Genomic DNA, 21,311 nt, shown 5'->3' with positions numbered 1-21,311 from the left:
CTCCTTCCTTTCCGCCGCGTCTCAGCCCCGCCCCGCCCCGCGCTCCACCTCTGCCACGCCCAGCACGCTCGCGCTCCTCCCCCGAGGCCCCGCCCCCACCCTACGCCCCGCCCCGTCTGCCTCGCCCACCGCCCTCACTCGGCTTCCACGCTCCTCCTCCTCAGACCCCGCCTCCGCCCCGTGGAGCGCGGACTTCCGGAGCCGGAGGAGCCGCCGTCGACCCGGGCGCCCGCTCTACGGCTGACGTCAGCACGCCGGGGGGCGGGGCCGGGAGGAGACGCGCGCGTCGGGACGTGGGCTCACCTGTGATCTGCGGGCCCGCCGCGCCGTTTGCTGAGTCTGCTCTGAGCTGTCTCCCGCCGTCCCGGGCTACCCGTCGCTGCCCGCCCGCCCGCCGGCCGCAGAGCCGCGCCTGCGCAGCGCCCGGGCCCGAGCGGGTGGCGCCGGCGGCCATGGCGCACCGCTGCCTGCGGCTGTGGGGCCGGGGAGGCTGCTGGCAGCGCGGCCTGCCCCCGCTGCTCCTGGCTGGCGTCCGCATGGGCCCCAGCGAGCGGTCCTGCCTCCGGACGGTGAGTCCCAGCGCCCTCCGCCCCCGGCCCGGCCCGACCCGGCCCGGCCCTTGGGCCTGCTTCCGGCCCGGGAGAGCAGGGCGTCAAGGTCACCGGCCCCTGGGCGCGCTCGCTGCAGTCCCGGCGTCCAGGGCGGTTCCCCGCGGTGATGGGCCGCGTGCGCCGCGCCTTGGGTGGTTTACCCCGTGGTCCCCGTGAGCACGCGGTGCATGTCAAACCCTGGCTGTGGGATTGGATTTCTGAAAGCAGAACCGGATACTCGTGCGTAAGGGAGCTTCAAACAGATCCTCTGGGACAATCCTCCGACTTCATTCAGGGCGAACCCATTTTACAGATAGAGCAGCCGAGACCTCACGACGTTAAGGAACTCCATCATATCTCCAGCATAAGTTGCTTTCTTTCACCTGCTTTCACGGTGTTGGAAGATAGCAGCTGTTGTGCATGTGTTTTAAGGGTCACAGCGTGAGCATGATTTAACGAAAAGCACAGGTTTTGGGGGTAAGCTACTCCAGTTCTCCGAGCTTCCGTTTCTCATCTGTTGAATGGGGCTGTTGCTGGCATCCTGGGTCTGGCATGTAGTAGGTAATACATAGGAACTGTGACTATTAATGATACCACCTCCTCAGATTAGAGAATGTTGTGTTTTGTTGCATAAGAAAGCCTGTCCTCAGGAGGAGGCTCTTTTGGTGGTAACCATATGCAGGGCTGCACCGTGCGAGCTGTGCTAGTCCGCTTTCCTGGAGTGATGATCGTGTGCTCTTACGGAACCGCGGCCACAATCTGTCAAGTAAAGGTTCATGTAATGGGTAGTCGGTATCAGCTATTTCAGCAACACAGTCTCTCCTGCATTCTACCGGTTTTTTAGAGACCAGCCTTGCGGTGGTTTACTTAGAGGCATGGGGCAAAAGGGCATAGTGGTTAAGGCCTGGAGTCCCTCACGGGAAGCTGTCACTTACTAGCAAGATGCCCCTGAGGAAATTATCTCAGCCTCTCCACTTAAAAGGGGTATTGTTATTATTTTTAAAGATTTACTTATTCATGAGAGACACAGGCAGAGGGAGAAGCAGGCTCCCTGCAGGAAGCCGGATGTGGGACTCCATCTCAGGACCCCGGGATAACGACCTTAGCTGGAGGCAGATGTTCAACCACTGAGCCACCCAGGCGTCCTCAAAAGGGGGTATTAATAGTCCTGCCATTCAAGATTTTTTTCAAAGCTTTCTTGCCAGTCTTGGAATGTCTTCATCCCCTTCTTACTCAACTGCCTTGCACTAGGCCTAACGTTTTGTGCATTGCAATCCATGTTGCCATCTTACCTTCTTGCCCTCTCCTTTAAACCCTAGAGAATATTGGATTCAGGTAATAAGCTGGTAGAGATCTATCTGCCCTGTGAGTTTGCAGTTTTTATGTCAGGAATCTTATCTTAAAGCCCTTTCTCTTTTGAGTGGTACTATTGTACTGTGATGCTTTGATGCTGAGGTATAAGGAAGCACTCTGTGCTGATGGGAATCCCTGATTGGGGATCTGTGACACATTCCATGGTGTTGCTTTGAAGATCTGTCTGGGGACATTAGGGCATTATTACTGTGCTGCCTGCAAGAGAGTCTGAAAGAACAGATTTGCCTTTAGGTCTGTGCTGCTGTTAAAGGTCAGGCACAGAGTATAATTCTCACGGTTTTTCTGGGAAAAAGATTTTTTTTTTTAAGATTTTATTTATTTACTCATGAGAAACACAGAGAGGGAGAAGCAGGCTCCATGCAGGGAGCCCAACGCGGGACTCGATCCCAGGACTCCAGGATCACGCCCTGGCTAAAGGCAGACGCTCAACCGCTGAGCCACCTGGACATCCCAAGGAAAAGATTTTGATATGACATGTCCATTCTCATGTTTTACGCTCAGAAGAATAAGACTGATGAAAAAGCATCTAAAAAATGTTCATACTGTCAAACATAAAAGCTAACTTGCTAAAATGAGGTTCTCTAAACTTAAATTTTATAAGTTGATATTTTTTATGTTATCCTTTGATTGGGCTTGGATTAGATAAGCAGAGAAAAGTTTTATTGATGGTGCCCTTAGAGAAAATAACCTCAGCATTAAAAGCAATTACAGGATTATTGCTAGAAGTATTCCAGGTCAATACAATTATGAAAATAGAAGGTTTATTGGTCAATAAATATTTATAGAGTACATAGCTTGTGCCTGACTTTGTACTTTATGGTGACATAAAGACTTACTTTATATAGTGATGTAAACAACCCTTACTCTCAAATAGCTTTCAGAATAACTGGGGGACACCTGGGTGGCTCAGTCAGTTAAGCGTCTGCCTTGGGCTCAGGTCATGATCTCAGGGTTCCTGAGATCAAGACCTGCATCAGGCTCCCTACTCAACAGAGTCTGTTTCTCCCTCTTCCTCTGCCCTCTGTTGGTGCTCGTGCTTTCTCTATTTCTCTCTCCCTCTCTGTCTCTCTCTCTCTTTTGCAAATCTTTAAAAAAATTGGAAATAATAATTTAAATGTAGGTATCATCATAGGATTTTAACAGTGCTTTTCCATACACTAATCCATTCAGTCCTGAAGGTGGCATCCCTGGGAACTAGTTGGTTCTCCCATTACAAATGTGTAACTGAAGTTCCTAATACGAGATGTGTTAAAGATCATTGTTTTAAAAATTCAGATTTCTAGCTTTAACAAAATTAAAAGTTCTGACACTGCCTGGTGATTATAGATCCTTCAAATCCCAGGCCTAGATGTGACTTGTAACGCCCTTAGGTCTCTTGAACTCTCTTCTCTATGCTACCTCTGTTACATATACGTAGAGGTTTTGTATTGTTGGATGTGTTATACTATCCTGTAATAGATGTCCTCTGTACTCTCCCTTACACTCCAGAGTTTCTCAGAGGTAGAGCTTGGTGCTGACCTCCTGACCTCCACCACTTAGCAGTGCATGACCTGGAGTAGATGGTTCAGTGGGCCTATGTGACTTGATTTATCCATCTTAACTAACAGGTCATTTTAATCTAAACTCTTAATGGATTTGGTATTGGAAAGCTTCATTCCCTTATGATACATTCTTATTTATTATTAGTGGTTATTTCATAGGCCAAGTGTTCCCAGGGGTCAAGGAGGGCCTAATGCAACAGAAGCTCCAAATTCTGTCAGACTAGCATTGCTGTCAAACAAGATCAATGTCAGTGTTTCTGTCCTATTTTGCTGTGTAGAGTTATATATTAACTTGTAGTTAAATCAGCTCATTCTTTGTATTTTTGTTGAAATTTTTTAATTCACATCCCATAAAATTAATCATTTTAAAGTGTACAGTGGTTTTTGGAATATTCTCATGGTTCTACAAATCATCACCACTGTCTAATTCCAGAACATTTCATCACCCCAGAAAGAAGCCCTGTGAACACCAATTAGAGTCACTCCCCAACCAGTCCTTTAGCCCTAGGCAACTACTAATCAATCTACAGTCTTTATAGATTTGCCTATTTTGGACATTTCATATGGGTGAAATCATGTAATGTGTGGCCATTTGTATCTGGTTCCTTTAACGGCATAAATTTCAAGTTTATTCATGTGGTAGTATTTATCAGTGCTTAAATTCTTTTTTATGACTGAGTAATATTCCATTGTTTGCATATACCACATTTATGTCTTCACCGTCACTTGGTAGACATTTGGGTTGTTTCTACTTTTTGGCTCTTGTGAATAATGCTGCTATGAACATTCATGTACAAGGTTTTGTGTGGACAGTTTTCCATTTTTTTTGGAGGGGGGAGCAGATTGACTGGATCACGTAGTAACTCTGCCTTTAACATTTTGAGAATGCTGAACTTTTTCAAAGTGGCTGAACTGATTCCCATTCCCACCAACAGTGCATGAGGGCTCCCCTTTGTGCACATTCCACATTCTCACCATTATTGTCTTTTTGATTATAGTCACCCAGCACATGTGGTTTTGTGATGTTATATTTTCCTCATCAGACCATAGAGACAATGCTGGTGGTTACTAATACAGATGAACTTCTCTTTAAAAGTTCTCATCTGTATTTAAAAGTTTGTTCTCCCCAAAAATGGTGATGAATTTTCACTTTGCCAAAAGATAGGATTACTTGGCCTTTTTCATCTACAAATTTGGATGTATCTCCCCCAATGCACCTTGCTTTTAATTGTGAACCTAAAAATTTAGTAGGGAGCTTGTTCAGTTTATGTTATATTGCGATTTACCTAGACTGTATTTTAAAAATATAGCAAAACATTTTATTTATTTATTTATTTATCTAGTTATCTATTTATTTATTTATTTATTTATTTTTTAAGATTTTATTTTTATTTATTTATGAGAGTGAGATAGAGAGAGAGAAAGAGAGAGAGGCAGAGACACAGGCAGAGGGAGAAGCAGGCTCCATGTTGGGAGCCTGATGCGGGACTCGATCTCGGGACTCCAGGATCGGGCCCTGGGCCAAAGGCGGGGGCCAAACTGCTGAGCCACCCAGGGATCCCCCAAAACATGTTATTTAAAGCAGAGATGTATCTGTAATGGACTTGTATAACCAGTTCTCACCAGGATGGCAATATATTAATACCTTTAGCAAATGTTACTAGTGTAAGGATTATCAGCAATGTGAGACCATGTCTTCCTTATTGTGGAACTAAGATGAATTTAGTGTTATATTTACAAGCAGTACTGTTACAATTTCAGGTGAATAGTCTTGTGCAGTTTCATGGACCCTGCACACAAGACAGCAAAAAGGAGCAGATTTTCTGTGTCAGTTTGTCTTTTGAATGCTACAAATTGAGTAAATAGTGCCAATGTGAATGTGTTGGTAGAGAATAGTAATTGGGCCACAGTTCTAACTTAAGCATGATTTTGAAGTATTCTTGTTTTCTGGATCATAATTTATGTCTCCTGGTTTGGTTGCTGAAATAGAGTGGCACAGTCCCAGGCAACCCTACTTCTCCCTTTTAAAGGGTTGGGGGGAGGGGCGGGCATACCCTCTGCTAATCTGTAACCACCTGCTGAAGGGAGAAACATTTCATTCACTTTGCCATATTAGGAAAAGAAGTCCTTTTAAATCTTTTATCTTGATATGCCTGTATCAAGTCCTTGTAAATCTTTTATGCCTGTATGTGTCATGTTGCAGCTTTATCGATACGCTACAACTCAAGCAACGACCAGCAGAAATTCTCTTTTGACAGATGTAATTGCTGCTTATCAGAGATTCTGTTCTCGACCTCCAAAAGGTAAACACACTCAGGCATGATCATAATGTTCTATATTCTTAAAGATGTGCCAGGCGCAGGTGCTTACTAAATAGATGCATAGCTGTTGTTTCAGGTTGACTCTTCTGTCTTCTGTAAATCACCTCCTACCTCCTTCTATCTGATTGCAGTGATGAAAATGTATCCCCTTCAATTATAACAGTTGAAGGAAATGAAATTGGCATGCAAATGAGGCTTTTTTTCTTCAACTCCTCTGGTTATTTAGGTGTTGAGTTATTCCTACACAAGAAATGCTGTACTTTTAGCTTAAGCATTTTAATGATGTATCAGCTTTAAAAATGACCATACATACATAAAACCTAATGAATTTTAGTTTGAGGGTATTTTTTTTTTTTCTAACAGGATTTGAAAAATACTTTCCTAGTGGAAAAAATGGGAAAAAAGCTAGTCAACCTAAAGAAGTTACAGGAGAAAAAAAAGGTACTTTTTAAAAAGATAATGTTTGAACTAACTTCTTTCCTCTAGGATATGCTGTTACTGATGGTTTTCACTGAACGAAGTGTTCTCTTGAGACAGTTCTGAAGTGGAAGGTTACAAGTGCACGCAAAATTCCACAGACCCTGTGTTTCATTTCACCTTTATTTTCTGTTCATATTTTCTTGTCAATTTTTTCAAACTGAATTAATTTGAGTTCACCTTAGAGTATTGACTGGTCAATATCCATCATATTTAACTGGAAAATATGTTTTACACATAATCTAAATCGTTGAGACAAATCTTAGAAACCTAATACATGCAATTTATGTGGCACATATTTTTTTGTTTTCAAATTGTTTTCAATACATTGTTCCTCAGAGTCTGTCTTACCTTGAGTTTCAGGTAGGGTGTCTTAGAGCTTGGTGGCTGGGGGAGCTGTGGTGGGTAGGTCCTGAGTCTCCTGTCCCCACTTCACACATATGATAGCATTTAGCACAATGCCTAGCACATTTCATCTTTGTTTTTAGGGAAATGAAGGGAAAAATATAAAACAGCCTTTGTTTTTAGATGCACTTGAATCTAGTTGGAGAGACAAATACATGCTCAAAAAATGCAGGGAGTGAAAGCAAGGCCAGGGGATAAGAGAAAGGAGAGGCACTAGAGTGACCTGGCCAGAGTCATAGGCAATTTGTGCGGTGTTTCCCAGAGGTATGGTAGCTTGTCTTTTTATCTTGGTTTGGGGACAGATTAGGAAAGGTCCATTTTTAAATATAGCCTGTTTTGTACCTTTTCCATATGTGTTACTTTGTCCCAGAGTAGTAGGGAATCTTATTGAACAACGTTAGAAATGCGCTTTACAGTTTCTCAGCCCTGTGCTTCATGACAGGTAGGACTTACCTCTCTCAGACCCTGCCTCACCAAACTCGGGTGCAGAAGCTCCTTGTGTGCATCATGGTAGGGTAAACATGTCAGGAACCTCCTATCCTGCAAAGCAGAGGGGTCACTTCACAGTAGTTGAAGATGTTAGAGTAGGATTTGTGATTCTTTGAGGATAGAAAAGGGTGGGGGAGAGATGTTAATGACATATTAGTTTCCCAAGGCTGCTGTAACAAAGCATCACAACTGGGTGTCATGATCAGCACAAATGTTATGTCTCACAGTTCTGGAGGCTGGAGGTCCCAGATCAGTGTGTTGGCAGGGTTGGTTTCTTTTGAGGGTCACGAGGGAAGGATCTGTTTCAGATATTCCTCCTTGGCTTACAGGTGACTATTCTCCCTTGCTGCCTTCTCTTTGTGCATTCCTGTGTCCAAATTTACTTTTTTTTTAATAAGAATGCCAATTATATTGGATTAGGATCCACCCATATGACCTCATTTCAAACTTGATTATTTTTCCTCTAAAGATTCTATTTCCAAATAAGATCACAGAGGGCTAGGACTCCCAACACATGAATTTGGTGGAGGACATAACTCAGCCCATAACAGTGACTAATTTCAGATTCTTGGAAACTAATTTATGTGGGTAAGGTGTTTTGTTTTCGTTTTTGTTTTTCTGTCGTTGATTATCAAAATCATGCCTTGCTTACAGAAGAAACTGTTAACAGTGTTCACTTCATGAGAGTGGGAAAGGGGAGCACCTACTTTCTACCTTCAAGTGGGAACTCAGGAATTCATTTACCTTCACCTCAAACACAGCTCTGTCATTCACTCAGTGTTACTTAACACTGCAACCAGTTATTTCTAAGTTTCTTAAGCTACACTTTTTTACCTATAAAATGGGTGTAAGTAGCATACTTGCCACGTTATTGGTGTATTGAGCAAGTATCGCAGGATGGTGTGTGTAAAGTGCTGGCATGCCTCCTTGAATGCTAACTCTGTGTTACTCTCCTTTCAGACTTATCAGTTGCCATACGCTATTTTACAAGAAGCCCCCCCTTTTTTTTAGATTTGTATGTTTTGATTTTTTTTAAATGGAACTTCTCTCTCAAATAGGGAAGATGGCATCATTCACATGTTATTGTTCCTCCTTGATGAGAGTACAAAGAGATACTAAGTTAAATCTCAAGGTGTCAAAGTAATTTGAAAAAAAACCTGGATTCCAATCCTAAATATACTTCTGATTCCCTAGTCAAGGTCAAAACTCGTTCTAAAACCACAATAACAACAAAATTGATGCTCCTGTCTCCTTGGAGTATAGCTATTCTGTGCTCAATGACTTTTATACTTGGTTTAAATCTAGATAAGGTACAGGATTGGATTTCATTACAAGACCCAATGTAACTATCAAATAACAAAGTTAACTTTTATTGCTGTGCCTGATGAAACTCTGCCTTCTTATTTTATAATAACATCAAAGACATGTATATGAGGTATAGCAGAGTGAAACAGTATTTCCTTCAAACTCATCTAAATTTTGAATGCTGAGTGTTGTCAAGTCACTATAACGTAGGCTGATTCCAGAATTGCTGGTTGATGAGTACCTGTGACAAAGGACGCTGAAGGGTTTCCTATCCCTGATTCCTAGAAATAAAAGGCTTACGTTTATTTCTAAGCATATAATACAACAGAGAGGTCCCAGCTGTTAATAGTTGGCTCTAGATATATCTTAATGAAAAAAGATTAACAAATTAGTTTGAGAACTTTTGTAGTGTTTTATTAAGCCATATTAATGAAAACTTTGTTGAGAGATATAAAATGCTGCTGTGCTGCTGTATGTGCCCTCTGTTTATGAACAGAATCAAAGCCAGCTGCTACCCCGAGCCCTTCTGGAGGAGGAACTGGTGGCAGTGGAAAACGAGGTGGCAAGAAAGATGATTCTCACTGGTGGTCCAGATTCCAGAAGGTTTGATTCCAAACTGTATATTAATTTGGAGGGTTTGGGGTGGCCCCAGGAGAGGTTGGGAGGAAATTGTGTCCAATATACCATAGATCAAATGGTGACATTTCATTCTTGACAGAGACTGTCTCCTTTGCCCAGGGTGACTTTCCATGGGATGACAAGGAATTCAGGATGTACTTTCTCTGGACTGCTCTATTTTGGGGTGGAGTCATGTTTTACTTCCTGTTCAAGAGCTCTGGGAGAGAAATCACGTGGAAGGACTTTGTCAATAACTATCTTTCCAAAGGAGTAGTAAGTATTTTAGGGGATTGGTGGTTTATAGTGGTTCCAAAGGTGAAATTCAATGGATTGGACCGGTAAAGTACAACAGTCAACTAGTTACCCAGCTTCGTTGTAAAGTTACTATTTTCATCTTGATTTTTTAAGTGCTGGAAAAAGTACTGCGACTAAACACCCTGTTTGTTTTGGCTCAACAGTCCCCACATTTACCACAAAATCCTTTTCTTTCACTTCATCTAGAATCTAGCTTTTGATTTGCTCTAAAGATGGAGTCGTCCTCCATCTACTTTCATCATTTTATCATTTTCCTGTGTGCTCCTCAGTCACCTCTTTCCCCCGTTGTAGTGTGCCAGCCTCTCCCTTGCTCCTTTATGCCTTCAGGGCTCTTAATCTCCCATGGACTTGGAATTGGGTAAATAAGTGACTCCAGGTGTTGAAAGTAAGAGCAGAAGGGCTCTTAGTGGGGCCCGGGTAGGGTTGCTCAGGAGCGTTTGTGACTTCTAGCTGGTCTTTACCCAGTGAGACTCTACTCCAGCACCTTGTAGATGCTGTGGACTGTAAGACATTTTATGTATTTATGAGAAAAATCTAAGCTGCCAACAAAACTATAAAATAATACCAGTTGTCAAACGTACCCTGATTTCTTAAAATATGAAAAATGTCCATCTTAGAGTTGATGAAATGAAGTGATAAAGAATGAGGGCTAGGGCTGCTGTGTCGCTATTGGGAAATTATTTAACCTCTCAGTACTGGGCTTTTCATCAATTATACAGATAAAATAAAGGTAAGATCGTAATACTGATAGCATGAGGAATCAAAAGTTATTTTATTTGTTTTTAATTTTTTTAAATTTATTTTTTAAAGTTTTATTTGAGAGGGGAGGGGGCAGTCGGGGAGGAACAGAGGGAGAGGGACAAGCAGACTCTGCACTGAGCGAGAGCAAGAGCCCAATTCATGGGTAAATCACTGGACCCCAAGATCATGACTTGAGCCAAAACCCAGAGTTGGAGGCTTAATTGACTGAACCAGCCAGATGCCCCTCAAAAATTATTTTTAAAGGTTATACAGTAAGATGAGGATGGAAAAAATGGAAATGATTATTTACTCAGATTTTTGGGGCAATTGTTTCTCTTAGAAGCCAAGATATTTATGTATAAATCCCAGATGTTGTGGGAAGCCAGCTTTATAAGAAGTAACTCCTGTCCCTGTATGGAAGGGGCTGTATTTGTCCTTCCGAGTGTAATGACAGGAGCTTTGGGGAAGATTCTCTAGAGAGGCATCTCCTTTTTGACCCACTGGTTCTTTAAAATCAGTCTACTGTTGTCCGAGCAGTTTTACAGGGAGTCGAGTACTTTAGTCACTCCTTTCCAGGTGGCCTTAGGAACAGATAGCCCCCAACCCAGAGCTCCCTCACCTTCCATCAGACTTCCTGCCAGAGCAGACTTCATGACAGCAGGGAGCAAGCCTCTTCTAAAGGCTGCATGCTCCAAGTCAACTCAGAACTTTGCGATGAGGTTTTTAAGTGTTCTTAAGAACCCTGTATAGTTAGGATGTTATAGAAAAAAAACACATTTATGTCACTTTATATGCATAGAATGGCAAAAATTAAAGTCTTCTAATAGCAAGTGAGGACATAGACCAATAGGAATATTGTGCATGTGAATTGGAGAGCCGCTTTGGAAAGTAGTTTCTCAGTGTCTAGTAAATTAAGTATATCTTGCAACCCAGCCTTACTGAATCTATCTACAGGTACATGTCCAGAGAAATTTGAAGATGTGCCCAAGAAGTTATATGCAGGACTGTTCATAACAGCATTGTTAGTGGTAGTGAACATTTGAAACATTCTACATGTCTGCTAACAGGAGAATGGATCAATAACTTGGGGTGAGCTCATAGAGTGAAAACCATGCAGAACTGACGCGTCAGCAAGGTTAAACCTCACAAATAGGAAGGTAAAAAAGTTGTAGGAGAATGTATACCAAGCAGGACCATTTTTAAAGCCTAAAAAACAGGCAACAGTGAGTGTCTGTTTAGGGTTAAGCACCAGGACATGCTTTGGGACAGTCAGCACCTAATGCCGAGAATGGCTACCTCTGGGAAGAGGATGTGACTGGTGGCTTCAACAATGTGTATTTTTCAACCAGAGTGGGGAGCATAGGTCCTCCTTATGCTGTCATTCTTCTTTGTATGTCTAAAATACCATATGCAATTTTAATGTACTTAAAAGAATATCTCAAGTCCTTTCTATAAACTTATGTTTGAATATTTAACTTTTTTAAATTCCAGGTAGACAGACTAGAAGTCGTCAACAAGCGTTTTGTTCGAGTGACTTTCACACCAGGAAAAACTCCCGTTGATGGGGTAAATGATTTTTTTTAATTGATGTGGATTAGCTATAAATTAACTTTTCAGATTCAGAGTTGAAAAGCAAACATTCCTCACATTGCGGTAGCTCTGTGCACTGGATGTACAGAATTAGGCCGCACAGCACTTGCAGATTTCACCCACATAGGTGAGAATGTGAATGCTGTATATGTGGTTGTGTTATGAAGACTGGGTCAGTTGTTTTGGTCTGGTTTTGGTAATCATTTGTACTTTTAGGAAACCATGAAATCCCAGTTTTCAGTATTTCAGTATTGTCTGATTTTTCAAGACTGAGAAAACAATTGGTTGGGGAAAAACTGTTATATCTGAATTGCTTATGTTTTTGAGACAGCTTTTAAATTGGTTTAAGAAGCATTCTGATCATATCTTTCCCAACTGTTACATGATATTGGATTATTTTACTTTACATTTATTTTCCCATTTGAAAAATAATTTGTATATTCTCTTCAACCAGTATGAAGTCTATTCCAGACTTCATACTGGTTGAAGGGATTGTAGGGGAGTTCAGCAAAGGGACAAATGAAGTTCCCATGGGATTCCCAGCCTTCCCTGGGCCCTGTCTGTGGGGCTGTCCACAGCCCCAGGGAGTCCCTTGGTGTCCTGCTGTCTTACTGTCCTCCCCCAGGGCCAGACCTCTTTATTAGGTTGCATCCTCCCTTCCAGATGGCTTTGTTGAACTGTTTTCCTAGTCATCCTGCCTGGATGGGGCACCATTTAAGGAAAGGTAAAACTGATAGTGACCACCCTCTGTCTGAAGCACATCGGTAAATAGAGCAATATCTGTAAAGCTGTGTGGCTCTGATATTTCAGTCACTTGTAGGATTAAGTTATTTTCCTGCCTTCATTTCTGCCCCCCTCCCCACTCCCTTACCTTATGGTGAAATGTTCATTAATAACTAAGCTACTTTTTTTTTTTTTTTCTTCTCAGAACTATTCCTCAGAGGTTTAGTGCTGGGAATTAAATTGGCACTCCCTTTCAAGAGAACAATTTGACAGTGTACATTTTAGCAGTTTTGAAAGTACTCACACACTTAGTCATGTTGCTTCTAGGACTGTATCCTAGGGAAATAATTAAAGATGTTTATACGAGGATGTTCTCCAAAACATAGTGTATAGAGCAGAAAATTAGAAATCGATAAATGTTAGGCACCTGGTTAATGTTAGGGGCACCTCAATTCTCTTGCTTTAATCTCGCCCCTGGAGCGGTAGTTCTTCCCTAGACTAGTATTGGCATGCACAAACATTTATGTATTGATATATATATATGTGTGTGTGTGTGTGTGTGTATATAAAATGTACTTTCCTTTTGTTTCTCTTTTATATTGCAGTTAATGTTTTATATCAATTTCATAATTTTGCATGTATTTCAAGATGATAAAAGGGAATATTATGAAGTCTTGAAGGAATGGCATAAAAATTGCTAATAGTTTCGTCCCTGGGTATTGATGCTTGTTATTTTCTTTATGTGTGTATTTCCTTAGTTTTCTACAGGGCATATGTTACCTGTTTAATAAAACTTTATTTTGAGCTTTCAGAAACAGAAGATTTTCAGTGTTCTGCTCCTGGAGGAGCAGTGTTGGTTGCTGTGCTGTATAAGCATAGGCTTTGGAGTGTGACAGACTCTGCTTCAGATCACTCTACTCTTTACTAAGCTCTATGGCCTAACTCCCCTAATCCTGGGTTTATTGCTAAGATCAGAACAGCAATAACTCTCTAAGGTTTAGTGCTATATGAGAGCATGAACATCAGTGGGGGTTGTCAAACTAAAGTATATGTAAGATCATTTGGAGAGCTAGGACCCACCGTCAGAGGTTCTTATCTAGATCTTGTCCCCAAATCTCCTGCTGCTGGTCCTTTATCTGCTCCAGTTCTCTGATGTAAGTCATCTGTTCAGCCCAGTGTCCACCTGACAGTAGGTGCTAAGTAAGGGAATGCTCAGTTACATGTAGGTAACCAATTATTGACTTGTTCAGGGGCTTGTAACCACAGGAATTTTGTAGCTTTGACAGTGAACAACTTAGCAAGAACTGTTATATAATTTTATAAGACTTAAAAATATATATATGTATTGCAAAATTTACTTTTGTTTTTAGATACTCGGAGAGAAATACCAGAGTGATATTCCCCACTCCGTAGCACTGGTTGGTTAAAAGAATGTGTGATGGCATGTTACTCTCTTCTGTGTATACTTTTGAATTGTCTGAGTTTTATTTATTTATTTGTTTGTTTGTTTGTTTGTTTATTTATTTAAATTTTTATTTATTTATGATAGTCACACAGAGAGAGAGAGAGAGGCAGAGACACAGGCAGAGGGAGAAGCAGGCTCCATGCACCGGGAGCCCAACATGGGATTCGATCCCAGGTCTCCAGGATCGCGCCCTGGGCCAAAGGCAGGCGCCAAACCACTGCGCCACCCAGGGATCCCTTGTCTGAGTTTTATATCATAGATTTATTGTTTTGATATAAAAAACCTTTTTAAAGTGATTGTAGGTTAAAGAAGGAGCAGAGTTTTTTTGTGCTATAAAATACAACTAGCAGAGTGCTTGGAATGGGTTCTGGTATATTAGAAACTCCATAAATGTGAGTTGTTATGATATGTTTGTGGTTGTAGAGGAGAGGCAGTGTGACATGTCAGTTAGGGTCACTGGCTCAGGAGCCAGACTGCTTGGGTTTGGATCCAGCCTCTTACTAGATGCATAACCATGGGCAAGTGAAGTCACTTCTATAGTTTTCTCATTTGTAAAATGGGGACAGTAGGAGGGCTGATCTTCAGGCAGTAAACAACTAGCACAATGTGGGGAATACTTCTGTGCTGGTGGGTAAGTAGCCATTGCCTCAAACCCTTCAGCTGGTCTTCCCTCACCTGATTTGGTGAGTTACTAAAGAGTAACCTCTGGCACGGCAAAGTATGCTTCTCTTCTCATTGGTTGGTGGGGGCGCCTTCCTAATGTTCAGATTTTGAATATGACTTCTGGCTATAGTGCCTACTTCTTAGGGTGGTTCTGAAGATTGAGTTTGTGTATATAAAGGACCAAGATCAATGCCTGACATTTAATGTTCAGTATTCTTTAGTTGTTATTACTGTGTCACATTAGTTTTTAGTTTGGAAATAGGCAGCCGAGAAATATGTGGGAAATGAAGAAGGAAAGGGATTGTCTTTTTAAATAGCTTCTTCATTTCCTTGAGTTTGTAGTTGTAGAACCACTAAGGAATGTAGCTTAAATGATTATTTGTAAGGATTTTCAAGTGTTCTCACTGAGTGAAACTTAATCACTGCATCATTAAACCAGTCTTTTATTATTGTTTTTTTTTCCAATTTCTAAATTTTCAGTATTTCTGAGAAATTCTTTAAAAACTGAACCTTCCAGTAAATTAAACTTTGATTCCTTTTTGTTTTTATGTTTTTATAGCAATACGTCTGGTTTAATATTGGCAGTGTGGACACCTTTGAGCGGAATCTGGAAACCTTACAGCAGGAATTGGGCATAGAAGGGGAGAATCGGGTTCCTGTTGTCTACATAGCTGAAAGTGATGGGTAAGAAGACTGTTCACTGTGCCCTGCCTGGTTCACTGTTCTGTCACCAGGTGGCAGGTTACATATGACATTCTCAAACAGGTCTTTCTTGTTTCAGCAAGAATCATTTTAAATTTAAATTTTACATTTTAAATCATTGGCAATTTACTGGTTTTTGCTTATTACTGATTTTCTACACGTTTATATTTATCTTTGATTAAGCAATAGATTGAGGTATGAACATTGTTCAGTAGGATTCTAGCATAAAGAGCACCTTTGTGTTAAAGAGTGGCATTGCCATCTTTTAACCATCATTTACATTTGTGTTTCAGAGTTTCCCAGGAATTTTAAGGAACTCTTTTTCCTCTCTTCAGAACTTGCTGCTTCTCTTAGGGGCTATTTGTCTTTAATAGGACCACTTACAAATCTGAGTCTTTCAAGAAGGGCCTATTGATTTCAAGAGTCACTTGTCTTTGAGTTCTGTGGGGATTATATTGTCTTTGGGTATTCATCCACATACCTATACTGGGTTAGATTTCCTTGCAGTCACACCATGCACATTGAGGTATACCTTGGCCATGGGATTACCAGCTCAAGAGCAAAAGTAGAAATAAATCTTAAATTTTCTGAATATGTGAAATAGCAGAAAAACAGATTGCTAAGTGTGCTAATTGAGCTGGTAGTGTTACTCTGTTTTAGACTTTTTTGTATCTCAGTTTGTATAGACCTAAAATGTACCTCAGAATTTAGATCCAGATAGCTATCAAGGTTGTTTCACATATGCTATGTCCCTCAACCCCTGGGGCTGTCCTATAATCATTTAACTTTGCTGCTAAAACATTCTGGAAATCTTTGTTGCACCATTCTTTAAACTTTTAGTGTCATTACATATTTTTTCCCCTCCAAAAATAAACCAAAGGTGAAATTTTCACAGTTCTTACTGCCTGCTATAGGAGCATTTAAAATACTGTCAAAGATGAAAACTTAGTAGATCCTGGTTTTTGTTTTTGAGCTAACCCTTCTACAGGTTTTGATCCAAATTACTTAGGGTAAGTTCAGCTAAATTGCATTATATTAAGCATTATAAGTACGTATCCATACTCAGAGTTGTGTTGAAATTATTAAGTCAGGCAAAATGTATCCCCAGGCTTTAAGTCCTATCTGAGCAGTGTCCTTCAGAGCAGGCACAAGTTTTGTATATGTGCTGCCGAAGCGAGCACTGGCACAAGTTTTGAAGGATCCCTGTCCTGGGAGTCAGTCTTTTAAGTGTGATCGCTGTCCTGGGAGTCAGTCTACACAAGTGATTCATTAGTGATTCAGAGACACTGATACTGTCTGTTCCTCAGATAAAATATTAGAATATTCAGGTTTTATAAAAATAAAGAATCTATACAGTTATATCCTAAGCAATTACCAAAAAGTAGATCTTGTAAAACATTTAAAAAGCCAAAGATTAACAGACTTAAAAACATGTCATTGTTGTGTGTGGTTTCCTTTAGCTCATTTCTCCTGAGCATGTTGCCCACGGTGCTCATCATCGCTTTCCTACTGTATACCATACGGAGAGGGCCTGCTGGTATTGGCCGAACAGGCCGGGGGATGGGTGGACTCTTCAGTGTTGGAGAAACCACTGCCAAGGTCTTGAAGGATGAGATAGATGTGAAGTTCAAAGATGTGGCTGGCTGCGAGGAGGCCAAGCTAGAAATAATGGAATTTGTGAATTTCTTGAAAAACCCAAAGCAATATCAAGACCTAGGAGCAAAAATCCCAAAGGTAAAGTGAACTTTCACAAGATTATTTTCAAATTATTAACCCCAAAATCTTTTGAATTACTTCTTGATCTCTAAAGTTATAATTTTATGAAGTTTGATTACTTATGACAAAGTAGCTAGCTGTCTTATTAGTCTCTGTTTTACTGTTTTTTTTTTTTTCAGATCAGTTATCCTATGGGAAATTTTCTACTTGCATATAGTGTGTATATTCCCAAAAAGATTTGTGTTCTTTTCCCTTAGAAGCCTTTCCTGATTTGCCTGTCTTCTCCCTCCAGTCTGATTTAGATAACCCATCTTGGCAACTTTGCACACAAGCATATTGCCTCCTCCTGTCACTCAGTTATCCCTTTCTGAGCAAGTTTGAGCAGACTGTCTGCCTCTCCCTGGCACTTAGATTCATGGCACAGGTTTTGGTGGAGAAGAGACACAAAACTAATTCTAGCCTCCCCAGCCCCGCAGGGCCCCATGCCCATTGCTGGCAATGGACTGGACTTACCGATCTTTGTACTCCCAGGGCCAGGCTCAATCATGAAGTAAATTAATCCAGAATGCTTACTTATTTTAAAAATCCACTAATAGGGCAGTCCGGGTGACTCAGCGGTTTAGCGCTGTCTTCAGCCCAGGGCCTGATCCGGGATCGACTCCCATGTCGGGCTCCCTGCATGGAGCCTGCTTCTCCCTCTGCCTGTGTCTCTTTCTCTCTTTCTCTCTCTCTCTCTCTCTATCATGAATAAATGAATAAAATCTTTAAAAAAAAATCCACTAATAAAGTTTACTTTAAAGGAATTCCTTATAAAGAAAATCAGCATTTCCTTGATTTCCATATCCTGCATAATGGATAAAAAGTCATATTAGATAATTTGCCGTTATTTAGTACCTAAATACCTAAGCATCTCCACAATTAATAGTGTTTGAGCAAGCACATTTTCTCTTTTTAACTATAGTCACATTTGGTCATTAGATTTTTACTTCCATTTGTGAAATTTTAAAGGGCAGTAAATAAAATATAATTTGGGAATGTAGTGTTTGTGTCTCCTTGAATTATATAAATAAAAAACAGTCTCTAATACTTTTCTTACTAATAGAAGAGTGTTTTGCCATAGTTCAAATGTTTAAGGAACATTTAGTAAATATCAGTAGAGTTTATAAATAGATTTATATCTCAGAATTATTGATGGATATGTAATTTAATTTTCTGAAATTCTAGTTAAAGGTACTTTTCCTTTTATATCTGAAGGGTGCCATTCTCACTGGTCCTCCAGGCACCGGGAAGACACTGCTAGCTAAGGCCACAGCTGGAGAAGCCAATGTCCCTTTCATCACCGTTAGTGGATCTGAGTTTTTGGAGATGTTTGTTGGTGTGGGTCCAGCTAGAGTAAGTCTTTTGTTATGTTATAATGGCACAGCTCCTGCCTTCTCACCTTGAGGTCCCCCCCAAATATGGAGTTGGTAAAGATGGCCCTGGCCCAGACCAGTGCAGTCTATTAATTGGATTGTCCTTTTGTCATTGAGTTGTAAGAGTTCTTTGTAAATTCTATGTATTAAACACTAGTCAGATACATTATTTACAAATAATGTATCCCCTTCTCTGGCTTCCCTTTCCTCTTTCTGGATAGTGAAGCCCAGAAGCATTCAAATTTGATAAAGACCAATGTATCTTTTTTTTTTTTTTTTTTTTTTTTTGCCGTTTCTTGGGCTTTGGTATCCTATTTAAGAATATATCACTAAATCCAAGGTTATAAGTATTTACACCTATGTTTTCTTCTAAGAGTTTTATAGTTTAACTCCTTCATATAGGTTTGTGATCCATTTTGGCATGAGGTAAGGGTCCATCTTCACTCTTTTACATGTGTGTATCCAGTTTTCCCAACATCATTTGTTAAAAAGATGGTTTTTCCATTGAATGGTTTTGGCACTCTTGACCATAGATATCCTATCTGCCTTTTTACTAGTACTATAGTCTTGATTACTATTGCTTTGTAGTAAGTTTTGAAATCAGGAAGTGTGAGTATGGATTAATTTTTAAAGCAGCACTTAAATTTTTAACTCTTGAGTATTTCATTAAATGTTGACTCTTTTTTTTTTTTTTTTTAAACACCACGGAGTGTAAACTGCTATCACAGTTGCTTTTCCAAACATTAGGATACAACGTATAATCAGTAACTAGGTGTTGTCATGTATTGGCAGCATTTTTTTTTTTTTTTTTTTTTGTCAACAGCAAGTGTATTAATGATGAGTCTTAACACTGATGGCATCTTAGATTAAATGAGCTATGATAGAGTAGGTGAATGCATAGGAGTCTTGTCAGGTAGCTAGGAGAGTCTGAGGGAGTTAAGTGTTGATGTTGTTGGAGTGTGGAATCTAATACAGGTGGGAGCAATGGAGGGTGACTGAAGGCAGGAGAAGAGCTGTGGATGATGGTAAAGCAGTGAGCCTAATGGGGTGGAGACCCAAGAGGAGCTTGCTGTCAGAGAGGCTTGAGCACATGAGCAGGCCAGACCCATGGGAGGAGGTCAGAGTAGACTGGGAAGCTCATTGTTTAGGGAAACCTTGGCAGTGCTGGCCATGGCAGAATGGAACAGAAGGTGATTGAAATAGGTGGGTCAGGGACTAATCAACCAGGAACTACTAAGAAAATAATGCCTACGGGGTACAGAGTGGAGTGGAAGAGTGGGAAATTAGGCCCAGGGAGTACTGCAACAAGGAGGATAATGTGTCCACCCCATGATGAGAGCCTCCATGAGCAGAGGTTTTCCAGCAGAATTATTTTGGCAATAGTCATGGCATGTGAAGTAGGCTTCAACTCCCACTGGCCTGGAAGGAAAGACAAAAACTCTTTCCAGGTGAGAGCTTTGCAGAGACAGCCAAATTTGAGTTCAGGCGAATGGGTGAAGTAGGTATTTAGGAAAGAGCATGAGAGGGCCCACACTGTCTGCTGATCACAGATCTGGAGTTCAGAGGGAGAGGCCCTAGAGGGACGTGATTTATCCTAGGGGATATGTTCAGGGCAGTATAGCAATGAAAACCTGGAATTCTAGGCAGGAAAGGGTGACAAGGAGACTTGGACTTTGGCAAGTAAAGAGGGATGTGAGGCATAGGAGATTGTTTCTGGATCTCTTAGAAGGGGCAGGTGATAGGATGAGACTCTGAACTCTTGGCTGGTAGTGAAGTGTGGGGATGTTCACTCCTTCAATCTACTTGAACTAGTGGCCTGAGGGGATATGTTTAATAGGATAGAATGTAAGTGTAGGGGCCTCACACCTGCTCCTGTAGTGGCAGGGCACTATCTGTCTTATTCTCCGTAGTGATCACTATATGGACATGGTGGGTCACTGCCTTTGCTGTGTGTATATGTACTGCCTAGATCTGTTAGTCTCTGCTTGTTAACAGCTGCCTTGGGCATGAAATGCAAACCCTGGAATAGTTTGAACTTTTAAACTGAATATAAAGTTTCTAGTTCTACAGTGTTATCTTTTTGTAGGGCAAAAATGTATAGTATTAAGTTGCTATAAAAATAGCAGATAGTGCCTTTGATATATACAGTAACTTATAATATTATAGAAATAACATTTGCTCACTTTAAATCAGTTTCCCACCAACTTCATTTGCCACCTCTTTGCTTCCTACAACTTTTAAAATATGTACCGTATGGTATAGTATGTAACAAAAAGATTTCCTATTGGATGGAAGCGTGATGCTTATTTTAGTAGGACGAAAATAATAATCACTCATCAAGTGACTTTAGGGGTTATATTTTTATCCAGGTCCGAGACTTATTTGCCCTTGCTCGGAAGAATGCCCCGTGCATCCTCTTCATTGATGAAATAGATGCCGTGGGAAGGAAGAGAGGAAGAGGCAACTTCGGAGGGCAGAGTGAGCAGGAAAACACACTCAATCAGCTGCTTGTGGAAATGGATGGTGAATATTCAAGTCTTTTGTATTTTAAACTATACTTTCTAATTGTTTTCCATATATCTAAAGTGAGAATTCTTGTGCTAATAAAGAGTACAAATTTTTAAAAAGTATTCTCTAAAACAGCCCTTTTTTAAAGGCTCTTCTGTATCAGTGCAGATAATAGCAAAATATTCTTACCTTGCAACCTGCCATAACTTAATATTGGTGTTAAGGTAGTGTTTGTACCTGTATTGAAGAAGAGAAAAATTGGTGAAATGATCCACAAAAGAATTATAGTCGTTTTTTGGTTTATTTTATTTTTTTAAAGATTTTGTTTATTTGAGAGAGAGCAGGGGGAAGGGCAG

General features: G+C 40.8%; 1 protein-coding gene across 2 annotated transcripts in view; it reads left to right on the top strand.

The window, feature by feature from the left end:
- Nucleotides 1-284: 284 nt before the first annotated feature.
- The window catches only part of AFG3L2 (AFG3 like matrix AAA peptidase subunit 2), a 38,574-nt gene continuing 17,547 nt past the window's right edge, over nt 285-21,311 (top strand). The window contains exons 1-10 of one of the 2 annotated variants that reach the window (XM_025429564.3): nt 285-569; nt 5,709-5,808; nt 6,190-6,267; nt 8,999-9,105; nt 9,241-9,393; nt 11,668-11,742; nt 15,177-15,301; nt 16,780-17,053; nt 18,290-18,427; nt 20,817-20,970. In XM_025429564.3, coding sequence (XP_025285349.1) covers nt 453-569; nt 5,709-5,808; nt 6,190-6,267; nt 8,999-9,105; nt 9,241-9,393; nt 11,668-11,742; nt 15,177-15,301; nt 16,780-17,053; nt 18,290-18,427; nt 20,817-20,970 — 1,321 coding nt within the window. In that variant the 5' untranslated portion in view covers nt 285-452. Of the gene's footprint in view, nt 570-5,704; nt 5,809-6,189; nt 6,268-8,996; nt 9,106-9,240; nt 9,394-11,667; nt 11,743-15,176; nt 15,302-16,779; nt 17,054-18,289; nt 18,428-20,816; nt 20,971-21,311 lie in introns of those variants that run through there. The other variant, XM_025429565.3, reaches the window with a different exon arrangement.

Source organism: Canis lupus, chromosome 7 (assembly GCF_003254725.2).
Source record: "Canis lupus dingo isolate Sandy chromosome 7, ASM325472v2, whole genome shotgun sequence".
Lineage (NCBI taxonomy): Eukaryota > Metazoa > Chordata > Mammalia > Carnivora > Canidae > Canis > Canis lupus.
This window is presented reverse-complemented; position numbering and strand designations above follow the sequence as displayed.